Source organism: Salmo salar, chromosome ssa12 (assembly GCF_905237065.1).
Source record: "Salmo salar chromosome ssa12, Ssal_v3.1, whole genome shotgun sequence".
Taxonomy (NCBI): Eukaryota; Metazoa; Chordata; class Actinopteri; order Salmoniformes; family Salmonidae; genus Salmo; species Salmo salar.
Window position 1 is genome coordinate 60,459,006 of NC_059453.1, and position 25,089 is coordinate 60,484,094.

Below are 25,089 nucleotides of genomic sequence, written 5' to 3' on the forward strand. Positions count from 1 at the left end.
ACATGACTGTTCTGTGGGAACCCGTTATGACCACACCTTCTGTAAATGCATTCAGGTAAAGAATGTGCAACAACATCTCCATAAACAGACGGCAATAAAAATCAGAATTCGAGAGAAGAGTAATTGTTAACATTTGCCTTTTATTTAAAATTGTTATCCATTTTCTCTCCCACATCCAGCTCTGCTAGAAAATAAAGTTCAGATTTCTCCACTTCACAATGATCTCACATAAGATGTATTTATCTTTAAACCAGAATAACCCAAGGTTTGGTTAGAACAGGATCAAATACAGGAACAGGACAAACTTTTAAACCCTAAAATACATATACTATTTGGGAAATACACTACTGGGGGTAGACAGTGTGAGGGGGCTGTTTGAAAACAAATTAAATGAATAGCCAGGAGGGTACTGTCGGTGTTGTGCCCAATTGGAGTGTATTGGATATGGTCTGCATTGAAACAGACTATTACAAACACAAGCCCTCCCCCCACCCACTAGACCTGAGAGCAACCTTAAAATCTGTACCTTAACAACAATCCAGTTGAACACAATTTTTATTTTATTTTTTTTATTTAACCTTTAACTAAGCAAGTCAGTTGAACAAATTCTTATTTAATGTTAGTTGGTATGGCGTTTCAGATGTGTACTTGCAAGATGAGACATTACAGTTGGACCAGCAGACTTTCTAAAACAAACATTTACAAAACATTCTAATAGCACATCGACTGAGACACCAATATTAATGTGTCACGCGTACTATTTAGTCAATGCTAGCAAGCTCTCAAATTACATTCATTTTTCTGACTAGAAGGAAATGTTCCACTGATGTTTTTAAAAGTTGCCCTCAGGTCTTGAAGAAAAACTCTACAAAAAAGATTACCCCCAAGTCTGATATAACACAATATATATATATTTTTTTAATTCAACCCTTTCAGCTCGGGTAGATTTCAAATAAAATGGAAAACAGTGCTGTCTTCTTACCCTGATCAGTTTTCAAAACAACCTCCCTTCCCAATAGAACAGAGCTATTTGTGAAGCACTGTACAAAGCAACCTGCATAGTATTCCGTTTACCAGAATGGGTTTGGCGAACACTGGCAAAAAATTGGGTAATAAGTTAACTTGGCCTTGATTTATAGTGGTGTGACATCAATCATTGATGAAAGGGGTAGCAGTATCCTATTACGAACCTACAGACCCTGGTCATTTGCAGACTGTACATATTCTTCTGTGGTTATATTACAGAAGGACCGTGCCTGCCGTGGAGTGTTGTCTTTTGTTTTGTTATTTTGGAAAATTCTGTCTGACAATGCAAGTGCCCCAGATTCTACAACTGAAAAATTGACATGATATTTTGAGTTCTTTACAAAACCAGGTCAGCTTAAATATATAAGACTCAACTAGCATGGCTCAGTCTCACAAAATAAAAAAATATTACCATAAGCCAGGCGTACACTGCATGATTTTGGCCCGATTTACCTGTCCCAGACAAGTTTGAGATCGGAGACAAAATTCCCAAGTCGTTGCCTAGTCAGGGTGCACGGCCGTTACTGACGCTCGTATAATGTGAGCGGGCCAGAGACGCAATCTGAGGGCTACCGATCCTGTCTGAGTCATCCTGATATTTTCAAACGTTTGATTTTATCAGCACAAAATCTGCCATGCTCTTGTAGTGTGAGATGTGCAACGACACGTTTTGAGAACTGTGATCAGCAACAGCCAATGAGAGCTCACCAGAGAAGCCAGTGAGATGATGACGTTGTATCTCATCAGAATGTGTAGACTGACTCTCGAACAGGAGCGATGACTACTAGCCTACGTTTGTACTTCCCTTTAACCAAAGTTAGTGTCAAATCAGTACAGCTCTGAAGTTCACAATGTTATTTAATTCAAAATGTATTGGTTAAATATTATAGCTCTGTAGTTCAATGTTTAATTCAAAATGTATTGGTTAAATATTTTAACTCTATGGCAAGCGTGAATGTCTAACAAAATGTTTTGAGGCTCTTTGGCCCACAGCTCGTTCTAGCTGCACAATCAAATCACATCACATCACATTGTTTTCGCGAGACAGCGTGGTATCGAGAATCCTTACGACCAAATGAAGAATCTTGTCGTGTGTGACACATCATTTAGTGTCATGAGTACCACTACGTTGGCAAGACAGAAAACTACAGGAATGACAGTGGTTTTAATGCGAGAGGCTCAGCGATATTTGAAAGTCGTGTGGTGTACACCAGACATTAGTGTCACTGACATGAACCAACTAAATCCAGCAAAGCCCCTTCTTTTCATAAGTGTACTGCATCTTATGCATTCCCCTACCCTCTTCCTCTCCCTTTTGTTCTTCTTTGTTTTCCTCCCCTCTTCCTTTGATACTTCATCTTTACCCGGAATTGTTGGCCCCCACCAGGGTCATGAGTCCGTTTGTGCTCATGGACTTGGGGCGCTCCAGGGGGAAGCCCAGGGCTCGGCTCCAAATCAGCTGGGCCAGCACGCTCGGGACACGCCGAACAGCACCGTGTAGTAGTTAATCTCTGTCATGCTGTAGAACTGTTAGGACAAAAGAGAGAGAGATGAGATGGAGAGTTAATTTCACAGCACAGGGGAAGGCTTAATTATAGTACACCCAAATGTATGTGATATCTATAAGGGCTTTGCAGGAAGGTAAGGGACAGGTAAAGTAAAGTAGGAGAGAGGCTAGATGCTTTATATATATATATATATGGCTTTGACAGTTCACTAGGCTGGAACAAACTAAGAAAATAAGCTGAAATTTGACATTGTACGTTTTTCTTCACCCCTTCAAGAGAGGTGTAACCATCACCCTGTGTCCCTCCCAATCAGTAGGAAGTGTACTCCAATAGGTTTGTCCTATCCTCCTGCACACCTGCAGAAGCACTCCACTGTGGGCGTCCACGTTGGGCCAGGGGTTCTTGGCCTTGCCCTGCTCCAGCAGCATGTTGGGCACGATCTTGTAGAGTTGGTGCACCAGCTTGAACATGGGGTCACGGGGCAAGTGCTTGAAGGCAAACTCCTGCTGGCAGGTGTACCTGGGGTCTGTCTTCGTCAGGACAGCGTGGCCGTAGCCTGGAACCACCTGCGAACACAAACAGAAGGCCAAAAAGGTAGGTTGAATCTCTTTCTAAGGTTACATATCATTCCCCTTATTCCTCAAATGTAAATGTGTCTTTTCTTTTGTGCACCTGTTCACTTCACTTTTATGTAGAGATGGAAAAGTGTCCCTTGGGTTTCCTGTCGTTGACTCATCCCCCTCATTGATCCAACTTGGCCTGCCCTCCAGACCAGACCAGTCCACTCACCCTTCCAGACTTGAGGGTGTTCCAGATGTAGTCTCTCATGGCCTCGTCAGACACCTCTCCTCCCGCAGTGCTGTCAGCCACACCAGCACCTCCTACAAGAGGAGCAGGTCAGAGGTCAGGCAGGGGCTCACTCCAACCTAGTCAAATCACTGCTCTCATTCGCCATTATCACGACTGCTGTTATAGTTTCATATTGCTCCCATCTCGCCATTAAGTTAACAATCACAATAACAGAAACTGTGCTATTTCTAAGCAATTATGATTAGCATTGCTTTAAATCACAGTATTATGAGCAGTAGTAGGTTGGATGTTAACTTGGACATTAGCACCCGTACACACCTGGTTAGCCAATCCGTGAAGGGGTCCAGCCAGACCGTTCATAGCTGCGCTGAAGGAGAGGTAGGGGTCAGACAGGGCACTGCCCACCAAGTGGCTGGGCACGTTACCACCCTCATGGTCACTGTAGCAAAGGAGAAAGGGAAGTGTGTGAATGAATGAGTGATGCAACCACATAACTGCACTGATGCAATGACGGAGCAGGAGCTGAATATGCACACCCAAACGTTAACAAGGTGCAGACTAATGGACGATAAACTACATCATTATGAATGAAGTAGCATTCTCTATAAAACTGACCTGTGAATGGTGAGGTACAGGCGCATGAGCTCGGTGAACGTGGCATCGCTGTAGTCCAACATGTTGGTAAAGTTCTGGGACCAGTCCAGACTGGAGTCAATGGCACCGATGCTGCTTCCCTCGCTTTTAAAGGTTGCGGTAAATCTTGGCCGCCACGCAAGGCAGCTTCGTGATAAGATCCATGGAGTCTTCATAGACAAACTGAGAGAAGAAACCATTTTCTATTCGGACAAAATCACTCTTTCAATAGATTGTATTACAACTGGGACGCGTTCAGTTGATTAAAACTTTTACTACATTTCGTTCTACTGAGCAACATGATTTCCCACAATGGCATGTGCCATTCTTCAATGTTTCCTGAGCTCACCTCCCAGTACTTGGCTTTGTTGACTCCCTCGGAGTAGGCCCGGGCGAAGCTGCTCTCGCTGTTCAGAGCTGTGATGGCAGCGCTGAACTGAGACATGGGGTGGAGGTTGGTGGGGAAGTTATCCAGCATGGTGACCACGTGGGAGGGAAGAGCTGCACGCTTGGCCCACTCCTTGGACAGCCAGTTCACCTGGGGACAAATACAATACACAGAATCAGCAATAGGGTAATTGGTCAAACTATTCACACCAAACGTAATGGTTTAAGGCCTTACAATCACAAAGGGGGCCACTGAATATAGTTTTCTATGCAAATGATCATCCGATGTCATTAAACCAAAATAGAAGCAAACCTGCTCCCACAGATAAACAGGATCAAAAGCTATCATCTGGTCCCCGATTTGACTTGGTGGGAGATCTGTCCACGTGCCCTTGGGCCGGGCGCTTGACCCTGGTTGCTCCTGTGGGTCGGTCTGGATGGGAGTCTGCTAGGGCTGTGATTGGGGACACTGCCCTGTGTAGGGTGCCGTCTTTCGGATGGGACGTTAAACGGGTGTCCTGACTCTCTGAGGTCATTAAAGATCCCATTGCACTTATCGTAAGAGTAGGGGTGTTAACCCCGATGTCCTGGCTAAATTCCCAATCTGGCCCTCATACCATTACGGCCACCTAATCATCCCCAGCTTACAATTGGCTCATTCATCCCCCTCCTATCCCCTGAAACTATTCCCCAGGTCGTTGCTGTAAATGAGAATGTGTTCTCAGTCAACTTACCTGGTAAAATAACGGTAAAATAAAAAAATTAAATAAAAGATGACTGAATGTAATGTAAATGTTGAGCGGCTTTACTGCAGGTAGATTGTATGTTTTAATATTCAATAATTTCAAAAAGTTATCGTCTGTTGTAAAGCTTTATGTTGTGGTTTATGGGTCAACCCTTTTCATTGAATATGTACATCGTTGTCTGTGTTCTGTACCATTATTGTTGTATCATAAATGAAGAAGCTAACTAGACCTAATGCGAAGCTGCTGTGCCATACTCTCGCTCCATAATGCATTACCAAGCTAACACTCACCTGTTCCTCTGTGGGCACCTGGCCTGTCACCAGCAGCCAGAACAGACCTTCAGGCAGGGGCTCGGCACGTCCTGGAGCCTTGGGCAACAGTTGCTGGCACTCCGGAATGCTGTAGCCACAGAAACAAATGCCCTTTTATTTTATTTTTTTAAAGAGTAGTAATAATTTAGTAGTAATAGTTGCCATAAATAGGTATCTACATAATTCTACCATAAGTCTATATGAAATACCTTTGATCCCACTCCCTATATTGATATTACATAGCCCATAGGCGCCATGTCACATGAGTGTTATGACTTAAGCCAATCTCCATAAGTGATGCTGAACTGGCTGAGAAATTACACCCTTCTTATTTTCAGCTAATATAAGCTGATGAATATGGTGGGACTTGAAAAACAAAGCTCACCAAAGAAAACCATTTAGAATCTCAATTCACTATTTAAGTTGGTAGTTGTCTAGCTTCAAGCATCAGAAACAGGAGGGTTTTGAGTACTATCAGCACTATCCAAACCATTTGCATACTGCCATCTCTCTCAGGGGAGTACTGAGCAAGCATTGAAATCAATCTGTTTCAAAGCTATTCTCTTCAGCACAGCCTCAGACATGGGACTTCTCTAAAAAAATAAAGCGAAGGACATGCCTCTCTTTTTTTCATTATCTAGACTGTTTAAACAATCTATTATCTAGGCAAAATGAAGCCATCAAAGATACCAACAAGCAATAGAAAAGAGGCAAAAACGCCCAATCTATCCCCCTACCCGATACTTTGCATTCAGTCCTCTTGCCCTGCACAGACCAACTCACCTCATCTGCATCCAGCACTGAGGTCTCATACACCAGGCCCTTCATACCTCTCATCCCACCGTAGATCTGTAAAGACAAGGGCACACACACACAATTCTGCTTAGGCATTGTTAATATCCACAGCTACCATATTTCACACTACAACTGGCACTGAAAAGGGTACTAGAACATTTACAAATGACAGGTGAGCTGAACGTACCATATCCACAGAGATCAAGCCGATGTTGGTCTTACCATACTGCGTTTTGAAGTTCTTAATCCTACTCTGTTCTTTAGGGACAAGATTCGAGAGCACATCTCTCAGGTTCTACAACAACAACAAAAAAAATCACATATAGAAAGACGACATAAATAAATAAATTTAAAAAAGCTCTCTTTAATTAGGGCCACCCAGTTTGCAGGACTGATTATGGCTAGCTAAATGATTTGAATGATGCAGCAACATCAGATCAACAGCCTCAGATTTCTGGCCCCCTGCCCCAGTTCCTAGAAAGAAGTGGACTGCAGTGTGAGGGGATGCAGAGGCTCGCTTCATAGGGGGCTTTTTCTGAACCAATGGTGTGGTGCTCTTACTGGTGCTTTTACAGTCACCGAAGCATCAACCAGGTGGGTGCAACATTTCAGTACTATCGAAGAGGACGAGGTGCCCGACGAAGAGCTCCGTAGCCTGTGTCAGATGTCTCTACCTCCCTGCCTGGCTGTACCATTTACGCTCCCTCCTCAAGATACTACCTTTCTGAACTGCCTGTCATCACCTATCATCTAAGAGCATTGCCCAAGAACCGCCAGATCCCTACATTTGTTAAAGTGTTTTGTTTTTAAAGCAACTGAAAAGTGGTATATAAAATAGATATTATTATTAGTTCAAAATGACCCCATCACAGCATTGCAAGGTAAAAAGCATACGTGTAGCCTAAATCAAATTGAAAAATGAAGGAGGTCCAGCCAGAGTTCTTACTGTTGATGTAGTGGCGTTTCTGGAAGACACGATGAGACATGCTACATTCTGAAAGGCACAAGGACTGTGTCAGGAGAGAGGCAATCAGTCAAACAAGGTTGAGTGTCTGACACATTACATGGACAGAAAGTCAGCATAGAAAGGCTTCAAGTTTCAACTATTCAGAGGGGCTTTAGTCCTCACTTTAAAACATCAGCAAGCCACAATGCGCTGCAAAGTATCCCTTACGATGACCTAGCCTACCTCATCACTGCAAGAGAGACTGAAGCTTGAGCTCCACGATAAAGGATAATAAACAGACAATTGTGAATGATAGACATTTACAGGTATTCTAACATGACTGATTGAACAATGTTTTAATTAACTCCTTGCTCACAGCAGAGTGAAGATCATCCATGTTCTAAGTGTTTTTTAAGAAGGGCATAAGGACACAGCATACTGTAGAGTAAAACCTTAAAAATGAATATTTTTTTAACTCAAGTCAGAATCCACAGATCTGACCTTGACAGATACAAATACACTGAACAAAAACATAACACACAACATGTAAAGTTGTGGTCTCATGTTTCATAACCTGAAATAAAAGATCCCTGAAATTTTCATACGCAAAGAATATTTATTTCTCACAAATTGTGTGCACAATTTGCTTATATCCCTGTTAGTGAGCATTTCTCCTATGCCATGAACCACCTGACAGGTGGGGCATATCAAGAAGCTGATTAAACAGTATGATCATTACACAGGTGCACCTTGTGCAATGAGCTTCTGTGTCCCACAATACAATGCCACAGATGTCTCAAGTTGAGGGAGCGTGCAATTGGTATGCTGGCTGCAGGAATGTCCACCAGAGCTGTTGCCAGATATTTGAATGTTAATTTCTCTACCATAAGCCGCCACCGATGTTTTAGAGAATTTGGCAGTACGTCCATCTGGGAACTTTGTCTTTGCCTGAAACATGCAGTAGCCTACAGCAACTAAAGTTTGCTAGCCGGTCTCTGATCGACTCCGAGTCTGGCTCCTGAGTCCATGGGACAATATCAAGGTAGTGAAGGCCCACTTGAGGACGATACACTATTAACTAGATGTTATTTGACAAACTGGGACAAATCTCATTAAACTCAAATGGAGAAAGGGGGATGGCTATATAACGTTAGCTAGTTAGGTACGAAGCTCCAGCCTTTGAGCTAGGGCTAGCAAAGTCGGTAACTAGCTAGCTACACAGATGGCAGAATAATAGCTAGGTACTAGTACAGACAACCAATATATTTAATAGTAACGTTAGCATAGTTGGTTACATAGTTTAGCTGGCTAGCTTTGTTAACTAGTGGCTACTCGTTTACAATGTAAATAACATATGTTACAATTACCAATAGTTAGCCATTGGCTAAACCAGCTAGCTAATAACAATCCTATGTTGGATTTGGCTGAATGCTAAACTTGTTCTAGCTAGGTAAGGCTACAGAGAAAATGTTAGATTTGGTTAACTTCCTTATGTTTGTATACTTGTGCTTCAACTCTAGGACAAATCTACCGGATAAAAATTAGTAGCTGCCTAACGTTAACTAAATACAACAGACATCACTACAGGGTTAGCTAAGGCCTTCATTATTTAGGTAACGAGCTAGCTTCACATTTGGTTCTGATTGGGAAAGTGGCTAGCCAACCTTTTAGCATACCATCTATGACATGGGGACAATGCAGCGCCCCCAAATAGATAGCATCTCCTTTAGCTAACGGCTTTACCTTTGTTGAATGCAAGAGCTTCGGGGAACACCTGCAGGCGGACAGTAGGGATATGGTGGAGGTGAGGGGTTTGTCTTGGTGTATAAATATTATCCTACTGTACTGCTACCTCATTGACAGTGCCCCTACTGAGTTTGATAGGTGAAGGTTGAGAGATGAACAGGCCTACAAAGGGGATTGGCTGGGATTTCGGTGACGAACAAACCATAAAGTTTCTAAACCCAGAGGCGCAACATCGCATGACTTCCGAACCAATTTCTTTAGTGTAACATGTTACTATTCCAACTCCGTGAAAGTGACAAACTGATACGTTTACATTTTCGGCAAAAACAATTTTATACGGAAGGAGTGCCTTTGATTTGACAAGCACATGCGCAGTTCGGCGCGAGACTACCGGACCCGATGACGTATTTCTACTCATAAATTTAGCTAGCCAATGTCGCCATGTCATCGTCTACAAGCGTGATCGGGGATTTTTATTGGAGAAGCAGGTTTAGCCAATATTCATACTGTACTGTTTTTGGCCATAATATGCCCGTGTTGGTAGGCGTGTCTGAATCAAGCATCAAAGATTTTAAATTAGGTTGCCAAAATAGTGTGGTCTTTACAGACATGATTGTTATTTTGTTAGTGTAACATGCAAATAAACACAATGGCTTAACTGCGTGAGCATTATCTGATAGTACAGTAGTCTGCTCTTCATACAAACGTGTGTAATGCAACACTAAAACACATCACCTTTGCACAGCTCGGGATGGAACCGGAGGGGATGGCTGCCGTTTTATGGGCTATTAACCAACCGTTCTATTTTCTTTTTATTCGCAATGTTTGTAACTTATTTTCTACATAATGTTGCTGCTACCATCTCTTATGACCGAAAAGAGCTTCTGGACATCAGATCAACGATTACTCACCTTGAACTGGGCAAATAACTTTTCTTAAATGATTCCGACGAGGGATTTACTCCAGACACACGAGCAGGCCCTCATCCCCATCAATTGCAGGAGAAAGAGATGCAGGTTTCTCGGAAGGAGATTGGGGTGACTTCAGGGGCGAAAATCTGATATCAACTTTGGAGGGGACAATTACATGAAATTTTCTCAAGAGCAATTCCAGAGGGGGACACCAAAAGTAGTGCTGTAACACATAGCCTACCATAGCCTACATTGTAATATGGTAAATGTATATTGAGGAACCAAAGAAATAAGGTGTTTGCCGTACTCCTAACTACCGGTACCCAAAACTACACAACTAATCACAACAGCAATACCATTGCCTTTAACAAATCTTAGTTCAGTCACCAGTTTAAGTTGAGAGTGGGGGTATCCATGGCATTTTCCAATTATGTTCCTATTTTACAAGTCAAAAAAATTGAGAACCTTTCATAATGTTGCCAAACAAAGACTCAACAAACTTACCTGAGACTCCCTGTCTCTGCCAGTCTGTCCCTGCATATCTGTCCCCAACTCTGCTGTCTGTGTGCCATCTGTTGCCTGCTCTGCCTAATGACATCATTGTGAAACATTTCCATTAGAATTTCATTTCTTTCTTATGAACATTTTATCAACTAGTATTTGAGATATTAGGCTACTAGGGTTCTTACTTTGCGTTTTGGTGTACTGAAAAATACTCTGATGTCCATCTTTTATTTTTCTGCCATTTTTCTACCTGGCTGGCTGGCTGGCTACACACACACAGTGTGTAGGTTATTTACAGTAGGAGATGGGCTTCTATCATCTTAACTTTTATCATTCTATTTGGGCTTCGATCTAAAAGGTAGCTAGCAAATGTGAAACGGATTACAATGACAAGAGTTGACAGCTGTATGAGTTCACCATTTACACAACATATGCTGCAACCTTTTGTAATTTTAATAGTTTGTTTCATATTGGCTGGCTGGCTTCCAACAATAGCTGAATTTGCAAAGCTAGCGAGCACCAATTCCGTTTCAGTGGTGTTTGCTATAATCTTTGCTACCCGGGTTAAATAAAGGTGAAATAAAATAAATAAATAAAAGTTCCCTTGCGACAATTCAGCTTTTGCAACGAGACCATTAAATATATTTAAGACAATGGTAGAAGAGAGTGTAGTTCTGTTCAGTTTGGACTCCAGTTTATCGCTAACCTTATCACAGGGACTTTGAAGCACTAACTTACATCATCTGCATGCTGATCTTGGAATAAATTGACGATAGCAAAGATTCCATCTTTGACGAGGCCACATAAATGGAATAATTACTAGCTAGCTTAATAGTTAATATTTGCCCGCTAGCTCTGCATATTCAGCTAGTGTGTGTGCGCGATTGACTGGATTAACCTCGTCAGTTACGTTCATTGAGTTCCTTTCAGACAGTGGATACCACCCCTCTGTTACCTTGCCAACTAAGGAACTGGCAGTGGATCAAACCATTGTGAGGCAAAGGGTGGGGGGGGGGGGTCGCAATCTTTTGAAACTTAAAAACGCGCTATTAAGTGTCTATAATCAGCACAATTGCTTTCATTGCATATTATTAATATTATTTAAATTACATGGTTATGTTTCAGTGATATATTGGGGGGGGACAAATCATATTTTTCCCAGGATGGGTGGGTCGTGTCCCCCCCCGGGATTTCCGCCCCTGGGTGCCTTGTGAGGATCTGGCGACGAGTGGCTAATCTGAATTTGCCATCGGTACTACAGGAAAAGGAGGACCGATAATAAAATGGACAAACTAAAAGCACGTATATCCTACCAACTGGACATTAAAAACTGTAATATCTTATGTTTCACAGAGTCATGGCTGAACGATGACATGAATAACATACAGCTGGCGGGTTATACACTGTATCGGCAGGACAGAACAGCCTCTATTAAGATACGGTCTATGTCTATTTGTAAACAACAGCTGGTGCACGATATCTAAGGAAGGCTTGAGGTTTTGCTCGCCTGAGGTAGAGCATCTCATGATAAGTTGTAGACCACACTATCTACCTAGTTTATCAGAATTTTTCATAGCTGTACATACCACCACAGACTGATGCTGGCACTAAGACCGCACTCAATGAGCTGCATACGACCATAAGCAAACAGGAAAATGCTCATCCAGAGGCAGCGCTCCTAGTGGCCGGGGACTTTAATGCAGGGAAACAAATCCATTTTACCTCATTTCTACAAGCATGTTAAATGTGCAACCAGAGGGGGAAAAAAACTCTACCACCTTTACTCCACACAGACACGTACAAAGCTCTCCCTCCATTTGGCAAATCTGACCATAATTCTATCCTCACGATTCCTGCTTACAAGCAAAAATTAAAGTAGGCCTGATCACGACAAGACAGCCTATAGGAAGGTCAGAGACCGGACCGTGTGGTGCAAGGACAATAACCTCTCCCTCAACGTGATCAAGACAAAAGGAGATGATTGTGGACTACAGGAAAAGGAGGATCAAGCACGCCCCCATTCTCATCGACAGGGCTGTAGTGGAGCAGGTTGAGAGTTTCAAGTTCCTTGGCGTCCACATCACCAACAAACTAACATGGTCTAAGTACATCAAGACAGTTGTGAAGAGGCCACGACAAAACCTATTACCCCCTCAGGAGACTGAAAAGATTTGGCATGGGTCCTCAGATCCTCAAAAGGTTCTAGAGCTGCACCGTCGAGAGCATCCTGACTGGTTGCATCACTGCCTGGTATGGCAACTGATGGGCCTCCGACCGCAAGGCACTACAGAGGGTAGTACATCACTGGGGCCAAGCTTCCTGCCATCCAGGACCTCTAAACTAGGTGGTGTCAGAGGAAAGCCCTAAAAATTGTCAAACAGACTGACTAATCAGTGTTCTCTATGCTAACGCATAGCAAGCGGTACCGGAGCGCCAAGTCTAGGTCCAAGAGGTTTCTAAACAGCTTCCACCCCCAAGCCTTAAGACTCCTGAATGTCTAATCAAATGGCTACCCAGACTATTTGCATTGCCCCCCCACCTCTTTTACGCTGCTGCTACTGTTATTATCTATGCAGTCACTTTAATAACACTACTTACATATTACCTCAACTAAGCGGTGCCCCCGCACATTGACTCTCTACCAGTACCCCATGTATATAGCCTCGCTATTGTTATTTTACTGCTGCTCTTTAATTTAGTTACTTTTATTTTACTTTTTTTGTAGGTATTTCACTGTAAGGTCTTGTATTCGGCACCCCTCTTGTATTCTGCACGTGAGAAATAACATTTGATTTGAAAACAATGACTCCAGATTGTTGTAGAAATATATTTCCATCAAAGTATGAAAAACAGATGACAGTGACAAGATGATTACACAAAATAGAAAATGAATTGGAGTTGCTTAAGAAAGTGTAATCGAACCTTTCCATTCACAGAATACAATGAATCAAAGCAACAAGCATAACAAGATCAGCAACTGTTGGACAATTACAGTATCTAACTATTGTTCGAGAATTTTATTCACCATTCTGCTTCAAGAGTAAGCGTGAGTTAAAACTCGTGAAATCATCCAGCGTGATTTGTTGTTACTACAGCTGTGTGTAAGACAAACAGCACTTCATTGCAGTAATACACATTACAAGATTGTTCTATTGGTCGTACAATCCTCTCCTCCCCTCATCCCTAAGCACCTGGTGCTGGAGCTACTCCGGATAGTCCCCGTCCCCATTGTAACGCAGTGGAAGTTAGATGTGCGTATAGCTGAGCTGCGTCCAGTGCACGACGGAATTATAGCTCATCATGAGGGATTTGCAGAGCATGGTCGCAAAGGTCTGCAGAGAAAAAACAATGAGTTACTTTGGTATTGATTTTTACACTTTTCACATTGTATTACAACTCGTTACAGCAAACACAATTTGGTAAGAGCTGCATCCCCAGTAGTAGGTTGTGTAGTCCCTAGGCTCAATCCCAATGCGCCCCCTTAGCACCCCCCCTCAGTTTTACACGACCTGGTGAGCCATATGGAGTGGGAGTGGTGTCCCAATTCAACTTTAAGCAAGGCGTGGTACCTTTTCAGTCCTCTAGTTGGCCCCCCAAACAAAGCAAATAGAGTTGCTAACTTCCTACCAAGTGGTACTCAGAGAAAACCGTTGAGGATACCATGGTCATTGTCCGGGAAACAAAATGTTTGGGTTTTTTTTCTGCTGGAAGTATGTTTGGAGAGCTGCTTAGTAGCTGTGGAGAGTCCTTGAAAAAGCAAATTGAATGGTTGTTGTGAGTACCTAAGAATTCCTTACGTTTTATATGGATTCTGTGAATGATACATTCTATGTGTGTATAATCAATTACTAGAGATTTCATAAAGTAATACTGGGAATATAATTAGATACAATTTAAACTACCCATATGTAGACATACGTAGGTTTTGGGTTGGTATCTTTAATGGATAATTTGATAAAGATTTAGTTTAAGTATAACTCTGACTTGTGTGATAAGTGTCTCTCCTCATTTGATAGTAAAGAAATTAACCACCACACTATAGAGCCACTAGCAGAAGGTTTTAGATCTCCACCACCCACTATCTATGGTGTTCGTACAGGTGGGCGTGACCATCTAGTCTCGCTGTATGCTGATGACATTTTGCTTTACCTCAAACCAGAAATCTTGTACCTTTTTCAAACCTTCCCCTTTCCTATTCCCAAAGTTTTTTCAAACAACTTAATAGGAAGGTTTCGTTATTTCTGTGGAAAGGATCTCAAACCCTTTCATTAAAAACACTTTAAAATATGGTTTGAAGTCTGTAAACAACCACCTTTCTATAATAACCCCATCTTACCCAATGCCCTGCGAGATGGTATTACATTTCTTGGTTCAACAAAGGAATGAAAACATTTGGTAATCTATATAGAGAAGGTGAACTACTATCCTTTCAACAACTGGCATCTAATTTTCAGTTACCTCAAACTCATTTCTTCAAGTACCAACAAGTTAGGCACTATATTGCCACTCAGCAGGGAGGTAGGATTCAGCCCATGAGTAAACCTATAACTGAAACTGTGGCTGGAGAGGAAAGGGGTAAAAGGTTTAATTTCTTACATGTACTCTAGTCTTTAAGCTCTGTTGGAGAACAATGAAGCTCTGAAGACTTGAATGAAGTGGCATGATGACCTTGGTCTCATTGTTGAGGATGAGAAATGGGGAAATCCCTTTTTAGATGCTCAGCGTCTTTCATTTAACACAAGGCACAAGTTGATGCAATTCAATCTTTTACATAGGGTCTACTTTACACCAGAGAGACTGTATAAGACCAATTCTAAATATTCACCATTTTGCCCAAGATGTAAAATGGGGGTGGGCACCCTTATGCATATGTTTTTGTCCTGCCCTGAACTAAGCAATTATTGGAAAGACATCATAGCGTAGCCTAGTGGTTAGAGCGTTGTACTAGTAACCAAAAGGTTGCAAGTTCGAATCCCCGAGCTGACAAGGTACAAATCTGTCGTTCTGCCCCTGAACAAGGCAGTCCAAGGCCGTCAGTCCTAGGCCGTCATTGAAAATAAGAAATTGTTCTTAACTGACTTGCCTAGTTAAATAAAGGTAAAATAAAACATTCAGATCTTATCACAGGTCACTAATATGACTCTACAATAAGATCTTTCCCTTATTGTTCTTAGAGATGACACTGTTCTACCAGTTAATATTGGTAGCAAAACCAGATTCATTAAATTGGCAGTCATTGCAGGCAATAAGTGCACAGCTTTTATATGGAAGAGTGACACTTCGCCAAACAAACAGATGTGGCTAAACGAACTAACTTCCTATATTCCATCTGAAAAAAAACGATGTACAATTTACATAATAAACCCTTTGAATTTACTGATGCCTGGAGTGACTTTCAGCAGTTTCTAGAGTCGTCACCTTAGCTGCCTCATTTTCTTCATTCATGTATTTGTTTTTGCGTTGAGTAATTTATTTTCTAGCATTGAATGTGAATGTCATTCTGTTTCTTTTTTGTTGTTAATCATTGAAGCTACTACCGGTAGAGGGGAGGAAGGAGGGTGTTCATGTGTTGAAGGGAAGGGTTTTGCACGATGTGACCCCCTGTAGCATGGTGTTTTGTGTAGGTGGAAGGAATAACTGCGCATTATCTGTGTCATATTTTGATGATTGTTAAAAATTGTTTTAAAAAAATGCCAATAAATATTGTAAAAAAAGGTGAATGCTTATTTGCTAAGTGAGGCTTATTTGATCAAATATGTTTACTAATGTTTAAGTTGTTACCAAACTACAACAGCCATATACCACACCTCAGGCCTTATTGCTTAAGTGTATTATCATTTTTACACAGTTTTGATTTAGTTTTAGTAATTTCAATGTCAATTGAGCTCCACATTGAACCGCAGCCAGAGGATGGGTACATTACAGCCACATTGTTTTGCTGTTCTCATTTGTTGCTCATATGGATGTACATATTTGTTGCATGAGAAATAGGGAACGCTATTACTGCCGCCAGTACAGGCATTTTCAAAAACAAGGCTCTTCACCAATGAATTGCGTTGTAGGCTATCCGCTGGCAAATTCTGATCTAAGTGACGTAGAAATGTTCCAATCCCTAGGGCTATTCAGCTCTCCCTACAACTAGTTGCTCCGTTCAAATGTGCCACTCCCCCACTGAGGGGGAGGGCTGGGGGGGGGTATTGGGATTGAGCAGTAATCTCGTGGTCAATATCATGTAATAAAGTGGCATACCTGTTCTCTTGCTGCAGAGTTTGTCTTTGACGTTGTCCGTTTCATGTGCAAAGAATTCGATGACCTCATCTTCATGTTGTTCAACGATGGTCTCACACTGGGGGTAAGGTGGAGGAGATAATGGTTTAATAAGATGTAGTGGGCACATTTCCCTGAGTTGCAAGAGCTTGGAGCCATTGGCTTGCAATCCACAATACAAACATATGGAAAGTTTCCCCTTCACTGCATTGGTATGTTTAGGTGAAAGTTGCAATCAACTGCAGTCATTGTTGCTATTATCATTCACTATAGGTTCTAGAATGTCACACTGATGAGCTATAGCGTGTCATCATCTCTAGTCCCTACCCCCCAACATGTGAAAATGAAAAAGCTACCCACAGCATATTTCAGGCTGGATGTGACTCTGGAATCCAGTTTAGCCTCTGAGAGGTCCATGGATTTGCCATTCCGAGACGTGACCCTTTCGTAGGTCTTCCTGCTGGTGGTGGGGTCCACACGTTCCCCGTAATCCTTCATCTGCTCACACACCTCCTCCATCAGCTCTAGGAGGTTACCTTCCGAGCGGGCGAAGGGAACCTGGGGGGGGGACACAATGTTGGTGAGCTTAAAAAGAGAGAACGATTATAACCCGATAATATTAAACACTAATCAACTGTAGAATCCTACAAATACATAACATTGAATGTGTAAAATAAGGCCAATGTAGGACCCGGTAGCCATCAGGTACCCTTACCTCTCGAATAGACTGGCTACCATCTGGGTTGATTCTAAAAGACCCTGTCTGGATCATTTTCTTAGGATCCACCTGGGATATCGCCCACTCCATCTCATCCACCATGGCCCTACATGCTGACGGAGAATAACTAAATGTTAGGTTGCTCAATAAAGGTATGTGGACCAAAAGTGGATGCACAATGTAGAAAATAAGATTGTTGGGATCAAATTATGAGAATAAATGGGATCTAGTGTAAATAGGTATTAAGTCCAAATACTTACCTCCACATTTGAGATCCTGGCCCTGCCTGGCTCCTTGGCAGTGGCTTACAAGGAGAACAAGTAGCACACATCGAGCAAGTGATTGCAAGGGATAAGACATCTTCATCTAAGCAAAATTGGAGAGGAAGAAAAACACAGCAAATATAAATTATACTTAAATAAAATCATGTAAACATTATGGAGACATGCAAGTCCTTCTCAATGAGTTGTCATAATTCAGTGAACAGCTATTTTTCCCCCATGTTCAGGGACTATAACCAAAGACAGTACAGTATGAAGATCGTCTAAAACTGCTTCTATAAATAGAAATCCCCGATCACACTAGTAGGCGACGTTGACTAGCTAAGCTCATGCGTAGAAACAGGCGATAAACTGCGCATGTGTACGGAGTCAAATCAAAAGGCGATATTAAGGTGTTTGACAAATTTAAAAACTTTTAATCACTTTCACGAGGTAGCAGTAATTACATGTTCAACTACTTAAGACTTTGGCTCGAATCTAGGTTGTACCTTTAGATTTCGAGAAAAGGTACAACTACGGGAACTAATTACACTTCTCCCATTGACTTGGCCATTTCCGGAAGTCTCGCAATGTTGCGCCTCTGGGTTTAGAAACTCTGTGCTAGTTAAGTAATGTAATCAAAATAAATGAATGGTAAAAATCACACTGAACATGCATACATGCTACTGCGCTGAACAATTTCTAACGTGTAACAAAGATGCAATTCAACGTTCAATGATTAGTAATGACCTGTTGTTTGTGAATTTCAGCCACCGCTAGAAAGATTTGAAGATTTTCATTCCACGCTGTTCCATCGCATTCGGTAAAAACTGGTGACGTAGGCAACGGGATAATACCGGTAGTTGTCTGAGTTTATGCCAGAGACAATTAGGACCCAAACCAAATGTCATCAGAGAGCGAATAACCTTCGATTTCTTGATTTCATGGCAAATATCCACGGTCTTCAATGTAAAAAGTCATATACATCACATTTAGTGAAACAGGGGTTTTATTTAGACTATTAAGTGGATTGCATTCAAATCGCTGATGTGCAATGATCTATGGCTGTCTTTCGTTTTGCCTGTTTGCATTTGGACCGTCAAACCAAAGATAATGTATATGACGAGATGGTCTTGTCTCAGCCCTATCAATGTTGCCATTGTCTCAAAGGCTGGAACTGCCAGTTGCCTAGTTGCTTATTGGCTATCTTATTGGTCTGCTTTGCCTCTTCCTCTCTGTCAAAATCAAATCTGAGTAGCCACTGCTGAAGGAGCACTTTGGTGAGTGCTCACTGCTATGTCATCAACAGTATGATGTTGAACTGCTTAGCGTTCAACAACATTGTTCCCTCCAAGCTCATCACTAAGCTCAGGACCCTGGGACTGAACACCTCTCTCTGCAACTGGGAGGGTGGCGAGGGTAGGCAACCTCTTGTACTCCCTGTTCTCTCACGACTGCATTTCCGTGCATGACTCCAACACCATCATTAAGTTTGCTGATGACACAACGGTGGTAGGCCTGATCACCGACAACGATGAGACCGCCTATAGAGAAGAAGTCAGTGACTGCCAGGACAACAAACTCTCCTTCAATGTTCAATGTCAGCAATACAAAGGAGCTGATCGTGGACTACAGGAAAAGGAAGGCCATCGACGGGGCTGTAGTGGAACGGGTCAGGAGCTTCAAGTTCCTTGTTGTCCACGTCACTAAGGAATTAACATGGTCCACACACACCAACACAGTTGTGAAGAAGGTACAACAACACCTCTTCCCCCTCAGGAGGCTGAAAAGATTTGTCATGGGCCCTCAGATCCTAGAATAGTTATACAGCATTGAGAGCATCTTGACTGGCTGCATCACCACCTGGTATGGCAACTGCTTGGTATCCGACCGCAAGACCTGGACAATCTGCATTGAACCTCTTTGCACTAATTCTAATGCTTCCCACAGTTGTGTCAAGTTTGCTGGATGTCCTTTGGGTGGTGGACCATTCTTCATACACACGGGAAACTGTTGAGCACGAAAAACCCAGCAGCGTTATAGTTCTTGACACACTCAAACCAGTACACCTGGCACCTACTACCATTCCCCGTTCAAAGGCACTTAAATCTTTTGTCTTGCCAATTCACCCTCTTAAGAGAGCTGAGATTTACTTCAAAGTGCATTCACCTTATTGCATACACCTATCAAGTTGTTTCATATCTACACAAGTGCCAAGAGAGGATAGTTTATGTTTTCTTCTGAACAGGGCCTACCTGTATTAGCCCAATAAGCAAATACCCTGGAGTTATCCCTTATTGGGACTGTGGTTGGGGCATTTGTTATTTGGGCTAGTGGCCTGCATTTGTGACCTTCTAGGGGAGTCAGTCACCCTACTCTCACATTCTTAGCAATATACACTGACGTCATGACTTTACTTTCATTAATCTGATGACTGTTATTTATTTAATCAACTAGCTATGTTTAATTGTTACCTTATTAATCATGTAAAGATTAACTCATTAGGAATTTGGGGCACCATAGAAGAGGTTGTTTTTACCATTTTAATTTTTTCATTAATTAATTTAACCTTTATTTAACTAGGCAACTCAGTTTAGAACAAATTCTTATTTACAATGACGGCCTACCAAAAGGCAAAAGGCCTCCTGCGGGGACGGGGGCTGAGCTTAAAAATAAAAATATAAAAAATATATAAATATAAGACAAAACACACAAGAGAGACAACACAACACCACTTAAAGAGAGACAAAAGACAACAAATCAAACTTTATTTGCCACATTTGCCACATGTGCTGATTCTTTTCCCCTGATTGCACATGTGACATGCTGGTAAAAATTTGGTAAAACTGATTTACGTTTGCCTGCATTAAAGTCCCCGGCTACTAGGAGCGCCGACACCGACGGATGGTGGCGCCCCTCCTCGACCGGGCGGCGCTCGGCGGTCGTCGTCGCCGGTCTACTAGCTGCCATCGATCCTTTTTGTTTCACTTTCTGTTGGTTAGGTCTAGGTAGGCACGCACCTGTTTTGGTTTAGTTATTAGTAGGGGGGGTTATTTAGTCTAGCAAGGTATGTCTGTGTTTGTGCGTGATTATTTTCGTCAGGTTGTACGTCTGGGGAACAGGTGTTTTTTCCCTTCTGCCTGTGGGTTTTGTGGCAGTGTGTTTTGGGCTGCGTCCCTACGCTGTGTTCGGGCTGTTTATGGGTATTTGTTTTACCTTGCCCTGCCCTACCTGTTTTTGGCAAGTGTGGATTGTTTATTAAAGACGAGTGTTCACGGACTTGTGTCTCCTGCGCCTGACTTCAACCCTCCTGCTTCCTTGAGCATTCTGACAGCCGCTTCTGGGTGAGCATTTTCTTCTTTGCTTATGGTCTTATAGAGTTGGTTGAGAGCGGTCTTAGTGCCAGCTTCATTTTCTGGCGGTAATTAGATGGCTACGAATAATACAGATGAGAACTCTCTTGGTAGGTAATGTGGTCTGCAGCTTATCATAAGGTACTCTACCTCAGGCGAGCAATACCTCGAGACTTCTTTAATATTAGACATCTCACACCATCTGTTATTGACAAAAAGACACACACACCCACCCCTCGTTTTACCAGAGGTAGCGTCTCTGTTCTGCCGGTGCATGGAAAATCCCTCTAGCTCTATATTGTCCGTATCTTCGTTCAGTCAGGTCTCTGTGAAACATAAGATGTTACAGTATCTAATGTCCCGTTGGTAGGATAATCTTAATAGTAGGTTATCAATTTTATTTTCCAATGATTGCACGTTAGCAAGAAGAATGGAAGGCACAGCTGCAACATGGCAATGTTCTGGTCTGAAATTTTAATTCTTAGCTAGTCCTTTTATGCACTCTGGTCGAAAAGGACGGTTCCATCAGGCTGACATGCTCTCTGACCTCACTCGGGGTGTGGCTACTTACTGTGCAAAGGTATATGATTGCAAGTTATCTCTTATGACTTCTAAAATCACATTCCTATCTTAACAACAATACTTTCATAATTGTTCATATTATATGCACAACGTATTGGATGGAAACTTGACAGATAAAGGGGTTACACTTTACACTTTCCAAGTTCCAGTATTTCATCCATACCATTTTTAATGACATCACAAAATAAAAACCAAAATAACATTAGTTTTCTGTAGCATCCCACTGACCATTCCCCACGTTCTTATGTTAGAAATATTGTTCCAGTATTCACTTTTTTTAACGTGTTAGAGTTTCGACAGGAAAAAGTCTGTTGACAAAGAACATTCCTTGGGTAACTACTGGAAGTGGAAAGAAAGTCTCCTTCTCCGTTAATTTACAACAGGGTGTAAACTGTCGACCATCCAGTAGCTTGATAGTGTATATGATGTAAACAGAGAGGTCTACTTTCTTGGGGACCTGAATATTGACTGGTTTTCATCAAGCTGTCCGCTCAAGAGGAAGCATCTTACTGTAACCAGTGCCTGTAATCTGGTTCAGGTTAACAAACATTACAGGAACAAGATCATCCACATGTATCAATCACAATTTTACTAATGCTGTAGAACTTTGTTCTAAAGCTATATCTGTACCCATTGGATGCAGTGATCACAATATAGTGGCTCTATCCAGGAAAGCCAAAGTTCCAACAGCTGGGCCTAAAATAGTGTATAAGAGATCATACAAAAGATTTTGCTGTGACTCTTATGTGGATGATGTAAAAAATATTTGTTGGTCTGATGTGATTAATGAGGAGCATCCAGACACTGCACTTGATGAATTTATGAAATTGCTTCTTCCAATTATTGATAAACATGCACCTGCTAAGAAACTGACTGTTAGAACTGTTAAGGCTCCATGGATTGATGAGGAATTGAAAAACTGTATGGTTGAAAGAGATGGGGCAAAAGGAGTGGCTAATAAGTCTGGCTGCACGTCTGACTGGCTTACTTACTGAAAATTGAGAAATTATGTGACTAAACTCACAAAAAGAAGAAGAAACTTTATTATGATGCCAAGATCAATGATATAAAGAATGATGACATTTTTTTGGAGTACTTTAAATGAAATTATGGGCAGAAAGACAAATTCAACTCCATCTTTCATCGAATCAGATGGCTTATTCATCACAAAACCATTTGATGTTGCCAATTATTTTAATGATTATTTAATTGGCAAAGTGGGCAAACTTAGGCAGGAAATTCCCACGACAAACAGTGAGCAATTTTATTCATGCATAAAAAAACATATAATGAAAGGAAAGCAGTGCAAGTCTGAATTTTGTAAAGTTAGTGTGGGAGAGGTGGAAAAATGATTGTTAACGATCAGTAATGACAAACCTCCTGGCATTGACAACTTAGATGGAAAGCTACTCAGGATGGTAGCTGACTCTATAGCCACTCCTATCTGTAATATTTTTTGTATCTGAGCCTAGAGGAAAGTCTTTGTCCTCAGGCCTGGAGGGAAGCCAAAGTAATTCCGCTACCCAATAGTGGTAAAGCGACCTTTACTGGTTCTAACAGCAGACCTATAAGCTTGCTGCCAGCTCTTAGCAAACTGTTGGAAAAAATCGTGTTTGACCAAATACAATGCTATTCCTATGTAAACAAATTAACAACAGACTTTCAGCATGCTTATAGAGAAGGGCACTCAACATGTACTGCATTGACACAAATGACTGATGATTGGTTGAAAGAAATTGATAAGAAGAAGATTGTGGGAGTTGTACTGTTAGATTTCAGTGCAGCCTTTGATATTATTGACCATAACCTTTTGTTGAAAAAACTTAAGTGCTATGGCTTTTCAACCTGTGATATTGTGGATTCAGAGCTATCTATCTAATAGAACTCAAAGGGTTTTCTTTAATGGAAGCGTCTCCAATGTCAAACATGTAAAGTGTGGTGTACCGCTGGGCAGCTCTCTAGGCCCTCTACTCTTTTTCTCTTTTTACCAATGATCTGCCACTGGCATTAAACAAAGCATGTCTGTCCATGTATGCTGATGATTCAACCATATACGCATCAGCAACCACAGCTAATGAAGTCACTGTAGCTGTAACTGTAGCTCAGTTGGTAGAGTATGGTGTTTGCAACGCCAGGGTTGTGGGTTCGATTCCCACGGGGGGCCAGCACAGAAAAAATATTAAAATAGTAAATAAATGTATGAAATTGTATGAAATGTATGCATTCACTACTGTAAGTCGCTCTGGATAAGAGCGTCTGCTAAATGACTAAAATGTAAAAAAATGAAACCCTTAAAGAGTTGCAGTCTGTTTTTGGAATGGGTGACCAGTAATAAACTGGTCCTGAACATCTCTAAAACTAAGAGCATTGTATTTGGTACAAATCATTGCCTAAGTTCTAGACCTCAGCTGAATCTGGTAATGAATGGCGTGACCTTTGAACAAGTTGAGGAGACTAAATTGCTTGGCGTTACCTTAGATTGTAAACTGTCATGGTGAAAACAAATAGATTCAATGGTTGCAAAGATGGGGAGAGGTCTAGCCATAATAAAGAGATGCTCTGCTTTTTTGACACCACACTCCAAAAAGCAAGTTCTGCAGGCTCTAGTTTTGTTTAATCTTGATTATTGTCCAGTCGTGTTGTCCAGTGCTGCAAGGAAAGACCTAGTTAAGCTGCAGCTGGCCCAGAACAGAGCAGCACATTTTGCTCTTAATTTTAATTAGAGGGCTGATATAAATACTATACATGCCAGTCTCTCTTGGCTAAGAGTTGAGGAGAGACTGATTGCATCACTTCTTCTTTTTATAAGAAAGATTGTGTTGAAAATCCCAAATTGTTTGCATAGTCAACTTACACACTGCTCTGACACACACACTTATCCCACCAGACATGCCACCAGGGGTCTTTTCATAGTCCCCAAATCCAGAACAAATTCGAGATAACGTACAGTATTATGTAGAGCCCTTATTTCATGGAAGTTCCTTCCATCTCATATTGCTCAAATAAACAGCAAACCTGGTTTCAAGAAACAGATAAAGCAACACCTCGCGGCACAACGCCTCTCCCCTATTTGACCTAGATAGTTTGTGTGTATGCATTGATATGTAGGCTACATGTGCTTTTTTTTAAATGTATGTATTTCTGTCCTTGAGCTGTTCTTGTCTAATGATGTTCTGTATTATGTCATTCTGTCTTATGTTTCATGTTTAGTGTGGACCCCAGGAAGAGTAGCTGCTGCCTTTGCAACAGCTAATGGGGATCCTAATAAAATACCAAATTGTCACCTGGGCTAGGCACTTTATCCCTACCTACATACTGTATCTACCTGAATTAACTTGTACCCCTGCACATCGAATTGGAACTGGTATATAGCCACATTATCGTTACTCATTGTGCATTTATTCCTCATGTTATTATTTTTCTCTATGCATTGTTTGGAAGTTGTACAACTGAAATGTGTCTTCTGCATTTAACCCAACCCCTCAATCAGAGAGGTGTGGGAGGCAGTCTTAATTGACATCCACGTCATTGGCACCCAGGGAACAGTTGGTTAACTGCCTTGCTCAGGGGTAGAACAACAGATGTT

General features: G+C 41.7%; 1 protein-coding gene and 1 pseudogene across 1 annotated transcript; both read right to left on the reverse strand.

Moving 5' to 3' along the window:
- Positions 1-120: 120 nt before the first annotated feature.
- Positions 121-9,237, reverse strand: LOC106565413 (citrate synthase, mitochondrial-like; annotated as a pseudogene).
- A 3,899-nt stretch (positions 9,238-13,136) lies between these two features.
- On the reverse strand, positions 13,137-18,482 carry LOC106565415 (protein canopy homolog 2). Its single transcript, XM_014132526.2, has 6 exons — positions 18,319-18,482; positions 17,569-17,674; positions 17,306-17,421; positions 16,951-17,148; positions 16,573-16,669; positions 13,137-13,655 (listed from the first exon to the last, which is right to left on the reverse strand). The coding sequence occupies exons 2-6, from the start codon at positions 17,672-17,674 to the stop codon at positions 13,612-13,614; spliced, it is 561 nt and encodes a 186-aa protein (XP_013988001.1). The 5' UTR covers positions 18,319-18,482; the 3' UTR covers positions 13,137-13,611.
- Between the last annotated feature and the right edge of the window lie 6,607 nt (positions 18,483-25,089).